General features: G+C 38.4%; 1 protein-coding gene across 5 annotated transcripts in view; it reads left to right on the top strand.

Annotated features, from left to right (window-relative positions):
* CFLAR (CASP8 and FADD like apoptosis regulator) overlaps nucleotides 1-13,385 on the top strand; it is a 17,545-nt gene continuing 4,160 nt past the window's right edge. For 2 of the 5 annotated variants that reach the window (XM_032114289.1, XM_032114292.1), the window contains exons 1-10: nucleotides 25-238; nucleotides 1,781-1,906; nucleotides 3,788-4,219; nucleotides 5,103-5,208; nucleotides 6,134-6,269; nucleotides 6,438-6,535; nucleotides 7,406-7,457; nucleotides 8,202-8,251; nucleotides 9,205-9,283; nucleotides 12,232-12,727. In XM_032114289.1, the coding sequence (XP_031970180.1) occupies nucleotides 3,924-4,219; nucleotides 5,103-5,208; nucleotides 6,134-6,269; nucleotides 6,438-6,535; nucleotides 7,406-7,457; nucleotides 8,202-8,251; nucleotides 9,205-9,283; nucleotides 12,232-12,727 (1,313 nt within the window). In that variant the 5' untranslated portion in view covers nucleotides 25-238; nucleotides 1,781-1,906; nucleotides 3,788-3,923. Of the gene's footprint in view, nucleotides 239-258; nucleotides 928-1,780; nucleotides 1,907-3,787; nucleotides 4,220-5,102; nucleotides 5,209-6,133; nucleotides 6,270-6,437; nucleotides 6,536-7,405; nucleotides 7,458-8,201; nucleotides 8,252-9,204; nucleotides 9,284-12,231; nucleotides 12,728-13,385 lie in introns of those variants that run through there. The other 3 variants (XM_032114290.1, XM_032114291.1, XM_032114293.1) reach the window with 3 other exon arrangements.

Raw genomic sequence — 13,385 nt, forward strand, 5'->3', positions numbered from 1 at the left:
GGGGAGGTGCCGGACGCCGCAGGCCCTGTCCCGCCTCCATCCGGTGGGAGCTGGGCGGTCGTGTTTGTGCAGCCCCGAGTTCCGTCTCCAGAGGTATAGTCGGAAACAAAACTAAACCTATCATCCTTCTTTCCCCCCGGGCCCGGGGCTCGGCAGCCCGTGTGCCGATACTGCCCCGGCTCCGCCCTGCTCCAAATGCCGGACCTGGCTGCTGTAGAGACTTCCCCGACGCGTCTGGGTGCGTTATACCTTCCCCCGCTCCTTTCCCCCCTCCTTTCCCTCACACTTCCCACCCTGCTCTTTCAGCATAGGCGGCCCAACACCCCGTGCTCCGAGATCGGGTCCCCGTCCCTGTTCACGGGGGAGAGGCGTCCTGCAGAGCCGGAGCGTCCAGCGCAAGCGAGGCTGGAGCTCGGCCTCGGCCCGTGGCGACAACCGAAACCGAGTGTAATTTAAAATGACGTACTTAAAAAGTTGACAGGAAATCTGCGTAAACCACGTTTAGTTGTTGGGGATTTTTTGTTTGGTTTTGGGGTTTTTTTTGATTTAATTAGGAGGACTAGGGTGTTAAAACAAATTAGCGTGGTCATGCTAGTTTACACCGAGAGAAAACTATTGAAGCATAAGGAATGCGACGGCTCTCTCAGAAATTCCCTGCTTTTCCGGAGTACGTTGGCCAAGTCCTGTTAGAGGGCGTAGGCCAGTGAGGAAACTGGGAAATGTGAAAGCTGAGGAGCATGCTCTTCAACTTTGAAAAATGCCAGATGGCCCTGGCTCCAAGTGCAGTCGTTCACCACCGCCACCTTTTCAAACAATGCAGAGTAGAGGAAGCACAAAGCACAGTCAGTGCCGCCCGTAGCCAGGTCATCTTTTACTCTCTCCTTCCAACACAAGGTCTTCCACATGAGTTCGTCTTGTGAAAGAAAGGTAATTTTCCAAATCACAACGACACCCACTGGTGTCATATCCTGGTTTTATTGCTGCAAAGATGACTCTGAAACGTTCAAGATACAAAATGCCAGCAAGGAGTTAACTGGACCCTTGTGCGCCTTTGTGTGAAGTTATAGTATGTTGTTATTTCCTGCTCCTTGCAAGGATGGGGGGGAAAAAAAGCCTAATTATGCATGCATGTGAACACAAAAATTATTGGGGCAGCTTTATCTCTGATGAGTGTGAAGTGTTTTATTTGGTCTTAGGAGATAAACTGATTTTTCTCTCCTCCTTGTAGAGAATTTACATTCAGTAAGTCATCTTGTTGCAGGGTCCAGATAATTGAAAGCTAGGCTGCTGGGTTTATGTTGTGTTTGCTTTTCTCTTTTTCTTTAACTTTTGCAGCTATAATAACTGTATTTGTGATGTTTTAAAAAGTGGTCATCAGATGGAACAGTGGAGCATGATGCTCTTCATCTCTTACGGTGGCATGGATCTGGCTAAGATGTACACACACGGAATGTATCAGGCTTGCCCCAGTCCTGTGACATTCCTGCTATCAAAATACGGGCACATGGCTTTTGGATGCAAAGTTATAAACTGTTTTAGTTTATACTAAGAAGTCACTTCCTGTTGCTCTTACTCATTCCCCACTCAGTACCCAAAGAATATTGTTGGCAAATCACTGTATATGCACAGTTGGTTTTCCTTTTATTTAGAACATCATTCCTGGTTCACTGCAGTCATAAATAAGAATGACCCTTGGTCATTTTCTTTGGTTTCTCCTCCCCTATAAAATTAGGAAGTAGGCCCCCCACAGTAATTTGTGGTCTTGATATTTGTCCAACAGAGAATGAGTTGATGTAATCACTGGAAAATCCTATATGGAAACCAATGTGTACTGGATCTAGATCAGTGATTTGGCAATGGTCAAATGCCAGTTTTCCAGTGTTTTTGTGAACAGATTTGCATACAGGTAAGCAAATTTCAGCACTGAGAGTATAATCAGCATTTTTTTATAATGTGCATGTGATGTATCATATAGAAAGGAAATTCACAAAAGAAGATAATTCATATGTGTGTTTTAAAGGCAGATTATTTTTAAGTTAACATATAAATAGTAATTTTGCATGTCTGAAATTTCGACTCAGTAGGAATTCCTCCCTACCACCCCTCCACCCCTTTTTTTTTTAACTAGTTTTAAAAGATTGGGTAAAAATCAACTGGAGTAGTTCAAAAGTTTTTCTGATATTTCCGAAAATGGCCAAAAGTTGTTAAATTCCTGTTTCACTTTAGACTATGACTTCATGTTCTTTTGAAAGTCCCTGCTGAATGTGCCTGGGAGGTACTTTCATATGAAGGTGCTTTGTCCCTCTTCCTTCTTGACTGCATTATGTCATGAAAACAGTCTGTGTCATTCTACAGAATTCTCACAAGTGTTTGATGCTAGATTGAAAATAAGTTATCAATAAATATGCTTTTCTTCTGATAGAAAACTTTCCAAAACACATTACAGTACATGAGGGGTTCCTCTGCTTATCCTCTGATACATTCTTTTAGTGGGCAGTCCAGGGGTTTAACCAAATCTGTTTCTTCCTTGCTGAGGAGATGGTTCTAGTTACTTTTCATTTAAACAGCACTAGGAAAAAAAAATATAAGCTTTTAGATGAGTTTATCTCACCTGCTTAATTTATGGACACAACATATGACATTGTTGATTGTAACTTCCAGAATGTGTAACAAAAGGCTGAAAATGCTATAAAAAAATCTTATCCAGGTGCTAGAATCTTTTGGTGTATTAGGCTTTGAAGTTGAATTGGCTTTTGTTTTCCAGTACGGTTTAAACAAAACTCTGCAGTATACTGATCAAACTCTGTGAAAGGACTAAGATTTGTCTTCAGGTTTGCTCATTTCCCCTTTTTCCATCTATGTCATGGAGGTCAGAGGAGGTTAGATAGAATTTCCATGGTTGGTGGCAGTGGAAATTGAGCATAGCACCCTACTGATTTTGTTAATCACAAGGCTGGGGGTTTTTCTAGGTTTGAATTTTTGTTTCAGTTTTCAGGATGGTGATACATGCATGCGTCATGAAGAAAAACGTGGTCTGTGTCTTATCTATACCTTCAGAATTAACTAATTTGCATACTTAAGATTGAAATATTTTCTCTGAGTGGATTTTCAGTCTTTCTGGGCATGGAGGGTGTGTGTGGAGAATCCTTATAACCCCAGTAACTCATTCAGGTTGGAATCACCTTAAATGATGTTAATAATAAGAAAACCCACTCCTGAATTAACACAGATAATTAGTGTTTTAAAAACTACGTATTATCTTGCTAGTATTTCCTCTATTTTTGCTACATTTAAGACAAATTGCATACCTGATAGCAGTGGTTTTATATGGTTGGGAGGTTTTTTCTTCATTCTTTTGTCTGTGTGTGGTTGCACTATCTTTGAGCTCTAAAAATTCTGCCTGAAAAATGCCTTGAGACTTTTAGGGGGGAAAAGGTGGTGACGGTGAGAGGAGTGGAGGGTTGCTCGGAAAAGGGCAGAGCTTTCAGAAATGCTTAATCTACCATTCATCAGCAAGCTGATGATTTTTGTTTCACTTCCTACGGAATATACAGACTCGGGTTAAGGTAATTTACTCTAAAAAGAACTTGTTTGTCTTTCTGATTAATATGACCTTCCAAATACTTTTAGTTTTGTAATGAACAACTGGGAGAGTCCCTTGGATAAAGGATGTCTGTGTAGTATATGTTGGAGTGTTAGTTGAAAGTGAAATACTTCAGATAGCAGAGCTAACTGTGAACTTGTGCAGCAGAACACTTATTTATTACCTTTTAATTCTCTCCCACAGAACTGCCCTTGTAAAAATGCATCTAGTTAAGAATGAACACAAGAGAAGTGCTGTGGTAGACACGGGCTTCATATCATGTTGGTTTCCTGTTTAAAAACCAGTAGGCTGGCAATTTTAAAAGAACAGCAACAAAGTGATGACCAGGTGCCAAGTGCCAGCTTTCCTTATTCATCAGATTCAAGAAGAATTGGATAAAGAAGAAGAAGAGATGATGGTTTTCCTGTGCCGAGACCTTGCTCCTGATTTGGCCAATGCTGATCTTAAAGAGATCTTGGTGGCTTTGAATGAGAGGGAGAAACTGACTCCTGTTGGCTTGTCTGAGCTGTTGTACAGAGTTAAGAGGTTTGACTTGCTGAGGAGGATCCTGAACACTGAGAAAGCAACAGTAGAAGCTCACCTTGCCAGGAGTCTCAGACTTATCCCTGATTACAGGTAATATATCTATTTCAGATTTCAAAACTGTACTATCTTGTTCAAAATAAGTGGGTTTTTTTCTTCCTTTGTTTGGGGGGGGGAGGGTGGTGTATGGGTGAATTGGTTTTTGTTTATTTTCTTAAATACTTCACCGATTCAGAGAATATTTATTGAAGGTAGAAGAAAAGCAGAAAAAGACATTATACCTAGACTTACAGTCAAGTTTAGTCCCTTAATTAAACTTTTGTAGTTTCTTACCAGTCATGGCATTAGAAGCATCTATGTTTAAGGAGTTTGTGTGTTTGTGAATAAAACCAGTGATGTTTGTAGAATTCTGAATTAGCAGATAAAAATGACACTTTAAAGGAATATCTTTAGTTAGAGATACTTTCTCTTCTAGATGGATTTGGGCACATAGCCATGTGGTATAGCTTTTCTCAAAGGACCTCTCTCTTACTTCTTTTACTGTATTAGTTTTGCGAGGCTTAAATTAAGAAATTCCAGTTATTTTATTTGGAGACTTCAGAAAGAAAGACATGTACTCATAAGGAAGATTTTCCTGTATTAAATTCTCATTAAAATAAAAACCCTGTAACTAGTAGGTAAAAAAATGAAGGATGTGTTCTGTTGTGTGATTCTCGCACTTCATCTCTATTAAACATTAAGGAAACTTCTGTTTTCCTAACAGTGGCTACTTACACTGTCAGTCTGAAAAACACGGGTGCTGATTAGCAAGAGTAGGTATTTTGTAATTGGATCTTGAAGCAGGGTAGGTTTTTTACCTGTTTATTAGTTAGAAATGGTAGATTAAGACTGGAACATGGGGAGAAGTTAAGTAGTTGGGAACAAGAGGAATCTTGCTGCAAGCTAATCCTTTAGAAATATCTCAACTTTATTTCAGGGTACTAATGGTAGAGATAAATGAAAATCTGGAAAAAGACGAAGTGGGTTCTCTTGGTTTTCTACTCAGAGATTATGCACCTCGTATGAAAATGGCAAAAGATAAGGTATGTTTTCCTGCTGGTATTCTCCTCTGGAGCAAGGAGAGGTTAAAGTAAGAAAAGAAGTAGCTAGACAGCAAAGGAGAGGAGACAGTATTGCAAGGAGTATTGAGGCAGGAGTACAAAAACATCAGGAAGCAGACAAGAAGTAGTGGCTTCTACTTCATTTTGTTGACTTTTAATTCAAGGAAAGAAGCGTGGAAAACTAGTAAAAAAGTAAGAGGGAACAGTGCTTGTTATACTGTACAGTGGTAGAATGAACTTCATAGGCAGAAGGCATTTTTACAGAAGTCTTTCTTCAGTATTACTAACCTGAAAGTCCAAATAAGAATGATCTCAAACCAGTAATCATTTGAACTGTATCTTGAATTACAAGGTCACTTTTTGTTTGTGCTCTGCTTCACTTACAGAAGAACAGATATATTGTAATTATGTCTTTATACCTTTGCATTCTGAATATTTTATTAAATCCTCTGAGAAAGCAGAAATTCAGTAGAGAGGATTCAGAAACCTTGACCACTGTGCATAGAAGACTGAAGATGTCTGTCTTCTTCCTTTAAGGTTTTTTCCTTTTCTATCTTCAGTCAAAGAAGGAGAGCAGCTTTGAAAATTACCCAAAGCTTTTCTTGCTGCTTGCTTTGTGGCATGCTAGGGGACATTCCCAGTGGCTGGCTTTGTAGCAAAAATGAAATACAAAACTGCTTCCTCAAAAATTTAGGATTGGTTTTTAAGAATATCACTTTGTAGTTTCTGTTACTCCTGTGATAATACCAAGGATTCTTATGTCTTCCAGAGAATATTCTTAGAAGGTGTAACGTCTCTTATTGTTCATACAGCCGTTATGACCTCCCCATGGTATTTTCTGGATTGCTTTGTTACTTCTGATAGAGAACAAATTACTGACGTGTTTGGGTTTATGTTGCTATTCTAGAGTTTTCTAGCTCTTATAATTGACCTGGAGAAGCTAAATTTGGTGGCTCCTAATCAACTGGATTTGATAGAAAACTGTTTTCGAAGTATTCACAGGATAGACTTGATTAAGAAGATCCAGAAGTACAAACACGAAGGTAAGATGCTCTTTTTGCACTGGTTACTCTTGGTAGCAAGAATCAGATGTGCTTTTACTGAAGATAAAACTACGAGTTACAAATAAGGGTATTTGCATTCTTCGTAGATTTAGGTTTTTAAAACAGTTGAAATATGATGGTGTATTTGTGTTTCTGTTAAATTTGCAGCTTCAATGTCCTCCGTTCATTCTCAGCCAGTATATGTAAATGCTCATCAGGCATCTCTCCCTAATCTCAATCTTATTGATCCTCCTTATAATTCAGGGGTAAGTATACAGAAGTGAAATGCATCCTTTATTTCTAAATATTGCCAGACTTTAAAAGGAGATCCATCTTTCGGAGCCTGAGGAATGAGAGGTGGCTAGTGACTAAAATACTGCTTGGTTTGTTTCTGTTATTCCTGTTACACTCTGAGTTTAGGGTCTGATTTAAATCTTCTGTCTGAGAAAGATGCCCTTTAAAGGATACCTGTGAATTTTTTCCTATTAGTTGAACATACAAAATCTGTATCTTGGAAGTTTTTTTGTACTACACTGTGGAGTAAAAAGTTTTGCTTTGACTATTCTTCTTCTTTTTTGTACCTCTGGACATTTCAGGGAAAGTAGCTTTTAATTTTTAAAGCTGAAAATTGTAGCTTTTTTAAGAAGAGTTTTTTGGGGGGGGGGCAGGGTTTTGTGGTTTGTTTTAAACTCATTTTAAGAAGATACCTCAGTGTCTGAAAAGTCAACAAATTGCATTGCATGCAGTATTCTTTATATTTGGGTTAGCTCTGATATTGTATTAGTAGGACCTTTCTTAAAGTCTTAAACCTTGCTAAATTTGATGAGATTATTTCTGTCGTGTTCAGTAAATACGCAGCTCCCTGCTGCTCTATAGGAAACAAAGTTCCTATCTTCAGAGGGTTTTCCTTGCTGTTCATGACAAGCTGGTAATTGTTTTCTGAGGTGGAACAGTTGGGTGTTTATTTGTCTGTGCTCTTGGTAGGTTTTTTTAATGTTATGTTGTAATTCTGTTTAGTTGATAGAAATGAATCTAAAATATCCTTTTATTGAGGAAAAAATGCTGCTGTTTTATTTTGGAACATGTTTATTAATTCTTGAGGAGCAGGAAAATGATGCCTTTTTTCCTCATTTCAGATTCAGAATGAGAACACAGAAAAATTACAAAATGGATCGAGTCTTACTTTGGGTAAGAACATTTTATCTAAGTTTTGATAATCTGAAAGAGCCAAATTATGAATTTCATTATATCAAAAGGACTCTTGTTTGATAGTTGTGTTCATGGCTAATCCTGTTAATAACACCAGGAGCAGAGATTTTGATACCTCTCAGAAGTGAGCCTGGCCTTATTGTATGGTCTTGTATTTGCTTTACTTGTGATGCCACATCTTAAAACATTCTTAAAAACTGTGAACTTCCACTGTCAAAACTTCTTAACAGAATAAATACTTTTATTAGTAAAACCATGGATAAGATTGACAAGCCAGCTCTGGAGGCCTGTGTAGTGCAGCTCTGCTCGTTAACTCTGGAGTAGGAAGTTTTTGTGTCATTTCAGCAGTGAACTCCCCACCAGGCCAGCCAGGAAATTGTGCTTTGAATACCAGGTTCTTTCCATGTGTATTGTGTTTTCTCTGGAAACCCCAAATACCTCTCAAATACGGTGATTTTTAACATTAGTTGGCTGAATTCTTTCAGTGTAAGAGATTCTTTGTTTCTTCTAGCCCCAAGCAATGTAGAATGAAATCCAGATAACATTTTAGAGGTGAATAATTTAGGGATTTTTAAACTTCAGTAGCATACATAGAAACTAAGAGGTCCCAGTGGGTGAGAACTTTGCTGAGCTAGATACATTCTTCTTTGTAACTGATCTGGTATCAAAGAAATATCACTGGTACTTGCATACTGAGATTACTTCTGTTTGTTTTAATTGCAGCAGAACCAGTTCACCTGTCCATTCAGGAATCGGGATCAGTGCCACATAAGGTATGTGCTTGTGTGTATGTATGCATGTAAATAAATATAACCTCTTTGGGTATTTACCTTAGTTTTCTTAGTATTTCATTTTGAGATTTCCTTTAGTTGTGTGCAGACAGAACAATGTGTACGTCCTCAGCCATAAACAGGTTCTGTGAATTGTTTTTGCAGAATACATTTTTAATATAAAATATTTGTGCTACTCTGGAAGCAGCAGTGTGCAAAATGCACGTATATATACTATGCACACAGAACTTGTACATTCATTAGTGGAGGCCAAGTTAAAGGCTGTTGGAGTTCCGACCTCTTGCCATCTGCATTAGAAATCACAGGGCTTCTTTGCATGTGGTCTTGATTCCCTTCTCCCTCTTTGCTCTCCAGGCAGAAGACAGACATGCTTTGGGTATTAATGATAGTAATGGCCTACTGCTATTTTCACTAGTTCTCCTGTAGGTCAGGAGCCAGGGAGTTACCTGTAGCAAATTGATTTGTTTCAATCAATTCTCTTCAGAGGGGAGAGGAGTTGTGATAGAGTCATTACAGATTATTTAGGAACAAGGAGGTTGTTCCACTAAATTAGAAGATGTTCTGATGAGCAGTGCTTGCTTGCACACCTAAAAAACACAAAAATTCTCTACATTTATTGTATTGGCAGTATGAAGCTTGTACAGTTTTAGTCTCTTTTAAAGAATCTTTATGGTAGTGAGATTGCATAACACAAGACACAAAAACTAAGCCTGTACTAGAAATAGAGGGAAAAGAATCATTAGTCCCTTTCTCCTGATTTTTTGTTGTGTAGGTAAGACACATTACAACCCAGTAGACAGATTTCTGCTAGCTACTTGATGGAAAACAACAGAATATAATTTAATAGGTCTGACGTAAAATTTGAGAAAATAGTGAAGTCTAAAAGTTGAGACAGTGATGTATTGACTTTGTAATTGTGCTTTCACATTTCTCAGACGTGTGATGATCCTTACAGAATGCAAAGTCAGCCTTTAGGAATATGCCTGATAATAGACTGCATTGGCAATGACACTGGTAAGTCTGGAATTTGAAGTTCCTTAACTTGTTAATCTCAGATAATTAGAACAATTTAGTATAAAGAATATGATGTACATTTACCAGCCAGATTAGGGTAATGTTGTCCTAGTCAGATAATCTGCCAATTCTAGTAAGTCTTCTAAAGCAGGGAGTTGGAAGGGCTGACCTCAGGTTAAAGCCAACTGTCCTAATTATTGGAAAGAACGTTTGGTTTTTTTGGTGCAGAATCTCTGAATGAAAGAACTTGTAAGAGGATAGACTGAATTTTGGGAGGGAAGAAAAGAATGTTCAGCAACCAACGGAATAATTAGGCTTAAAGCAGTCATACAGTCATACAGCAGGTTATTGGCAGAGATAGTAAAGAGAGTGTTTCCCACCAGTTAACAAAACCAAAACCAAAGCTGTTGTGGATTTGAAGTGCAATTATATTGGACACCAGAGATTTTGAATAGCCATGAGATCCTTTATTAATAATGCACCTGGGCTTCTGTCATATCTTGCACAGTTTAACTGAAATTGTCACTACAGCTGTCAGTGTGGTCACTGCCATGGGTGAAATGTGGGGGTTTCCTGACTGCCTTTCTAGAATCCAAGAATTAGATTTTTGCCTAGTCAAAAACATCCCTCATTCTCTAATCACTGTAACACGTGAGGCTAAAAATAAAAATGAAGAGAGCATTTGCAGTCAGTTCTGTAATAAGCTGGGAGATGTAGGGGAAGAAGAGGCTTTCCAGGCATCTTTTGGTTTTCTCAAATGTATTGGTCCAGCAGATGGACTGTCTTAGAATTGTTGATGTAGTTGAAGAGCAGTGGTTGTGGAGCTCAGATACAGAAAGTCTGTGTCTCAGATGTTTGAAGTTACCAGTGCACTGTCAGCATTTAATGATAGAAAGCAAGACTTTCACTGAAGTACATTATGGTGCTAGTGAGATTCAGAAGGCACAGGGCATATGGCATTGCTTAAAGGTGTTTGCTAGAAAGGCACTCACCACTTAGGAAGTTGTCCCACACTATTTTGAAGTCTGAGTACGCTAAAGAAAAAGAAGAGGGCAGGGAAAACATTAGGAATTGTATCCATTAGAATCTGTAGCTGACCCAAGATTTAATCTCCGGAAGGTGAACCAGTATTAGATACTGTAGGATCAAGAATGACACTTTATAATGCCCAGTGTAAACAGCATGAATTTATCAAATGCTGATAAAATTCAAACTGAAATGCATTTTGCTGTTTTGTAAATAGCTGCTTTTGACTTTTCCATTTGGAAATCAATTTTAACCCTTACATTGTAAACAATCGGGAGAAAAGGCTAGTGTTTTATGTAGGGTGGAGATGCTGAAAAGTCAGTGGAGCTTTGTTGGGAGATGGCTAGTGTTGAAGAAACACATAGTTTCTGATCGCAGGCTGCAGCATGTAATGCTGTGGTGTGTCTTGCCTTAAAGTATCCAAGGCTTATCATGTATAATTTCTGATTAATTGTTAAACTAAGGTATCAGCTCTAAGTTTCTGAATTGTTTTTTTAAACTGTGACAGTTAGCGTGTGTGGGGACTAAGGTGACACCAGGTTTTGTGTTTGTGTGTATATGGGCATGTGCCAGTGAGATCAGTACATTACAGGAAAAGCACTCTCACTGCGGTAATTCTCATTTTACACACATACTGCTGCCCCTGACTGATGGGCAGCTTCACTGAGTGTGTACCTGCTAGACCGTAGAGATACTGAATAGTCAGAATTTTGAGAGCGTGTTTTATTGCATTAAATAGGGGGGATTTATCTTTCTGTTCTCAAATTTAAAATGTCTGGACAGTTTCTGAATTATTTTACAAAATTTAATCAAAACAGCAGAACTGGAATGAAACTTTAGTTCTTGTTTATCACTATATATCACTATAGTGTAGAGTTTGTATCTACCCTTTATTTTGCTGAGGAAAGTTACAAGTTCTGTTTCGTGTGTTCACCATGGGCTTTTTGGGGAGAACAGTGTGGTAGTACAGCTGCTTTGCTGCTATTACCTCTGAAATAGCCTCTGCTAATTAGGCATTGTTAAACTTGTGAAGTCAAAGAACAGCTATGTGTAAGCTTCCTATGTGTGTAAGGAATTTTACATAAACATGGCACTTGGTAATTCTTTTCCTACCAGAAGCTGTTCATGGGCAATGTATATGTGCTTTATACTAAAGATATGGTGCTACAGGTGTAAGTCATAGTAGTAGCTTGTGGTTCTCTGAACACTTAATACCTGTGGTTTTAACCACTATGTGTCTAGTTTCACTCCCATACTAAGAAACATCGAAGTAGTTACTCAGAGTTTAGCACATTTTCCTGCAGCACAGGTTGACACAAATACAGTAAGAGTTAAGTCTTGGGATTTGGCTATCTGTCACAGTTGAGACTTCAGTGTCCATTCTTCACCTGGAGCTCATCACTTAAAATTTTATATAATAGGAAGCAAAAATGCCTGCAGCAAGTTCATTTTTGACTGAGGTAAGGGAACCTCTCTGTTTATTATGCAGTTCTGTATATCTTTAATAACCATTCAGAGTCATTTTGACAAGTTAAAAAGTGAAGCAGACTTCCCATGCTATCCAGATCACTCTTCATCATTTCAAGTGTGTTTTTTCTTGCCTTATATTTTAAGTCTTAGGAACTTGGAATACTGGCTCTGAATGAAAGCATGTAAGTGTCTGTGGAATTTGGAACAGATCACATGCCAAATAACAGTGTCTCTGCTGTCATGAAACATGTAACTCGCAGTAAAGACAACATGCATATAGTACTCTAAGTATGTAATGTACTGTGATCAACACCAAGTAATCCTGATTTTTTAATTATTGTGATAAACTACTTCATTTCAATAGCAAAACACTGTGAATACTGTAATTCATTATAGTTGAGATTGAGCCTTGGTGTGCTTTGATTTAATTAATTACATCTTGCTTCTTTCAGATGTGTTGGAAGAGACCTTCAGAGGCTTAGGCTATGATGTTCATTGTCACAGATATTTAAATATGAACTCCATGAATCAAACATTGCTTGAAGTTGCAAGGTGGCAGAAGCACAGAAATTGTGACAGCTTCATTTGCATATTGGTCAGCCGTGGAAATTCTCAGAGCATCTTCTGTACAGACCATACCTTTTCTGGATTCCCTTTGGAACAAATAAAGAAGCACTTCACAGCAGACTCATGTCCTGGACTTCTAGGAAAACCGAAGCTTTTTTTTATTCAGAGCTATATTGTGCCAGAAAATGAGCAGGAATGTACCAGTATGTTGGAAGTCGATGGGAATGGTGAGAATATCAGTGCTAAAGTCACTATCCCCCAAGCAGCAGACATCTTTTGGAGTCATTGCAAGGTGGATGTGTCTACACTAGAACAATCCCCAGCTTCATCCTCATACTATCTGCGTTGTCTGGCTGAACTACTCCGTAATCCTTACAAAAGGTAAATTAAAATAAGAGGAAAGAAATAACCCTTTTCCTATGATAGCTTGTTGTCATAGAGAATGAGAAACCTTAAGTTTCGTCCTGTCTGGTCCTGAAATGTGTTTTCTTGCAGTGTCGTAGGCTAAAAGACAGGTACACCTGATCCTCACACAATTGCATAGAAAGGTAGCCTAAACTAGGAGTGGTAGTAGGAGAAGTTTCTTTATGGCACTGGGCTTTGCAGAGTGAGAAAGGAAGAACCTGTCCTGGATAATGTATGTCAGTGCTTTAGACAGGATTGGGAATCTTCCTTCTCCAAGATAAAAAGGCACATTCAAGGCTTCTGTTAAATTGAGCATTGCCATGTACCAATAAGAGCTCTGCTTGCGAATATAAAAAGTCAGTGCTTAAGTTCAGGAAAAAGGCAGTAGAGAGGGAAGGATTTTTTACTTTCTCTAAATTTAATTAACCCTTTGCTCGCAGAGCCAATAGATTGCCAATATGTAATCTTGAATTTAAACTGTCAGAAGACTTTTGTCTATTTAAAGAGATCAAAAGGAATCTGAGAAAAAGGCAGATACATTTGGATATATAACTTACCAACAAAGGTTTTATTTATACAACTGATCTAACAAGGAACTGTTACTCAAGGTAATTGCAATGCTCACATTTAGTAC

This window comes from Corvus moneduloides, chromosome 7, assembly GCF_009650955.1.
Source record: "Corvus moneduloides isolate bCorMon1 chromosome 7, bCorMon1.pri, whole genome shotgun sequence".
Taxonomy (NCBI): Eukaryota; Metazoa; Chordata; class Aves; order Passeriformes; family Corvidae; genus Corvus; species Corvus moneduloides.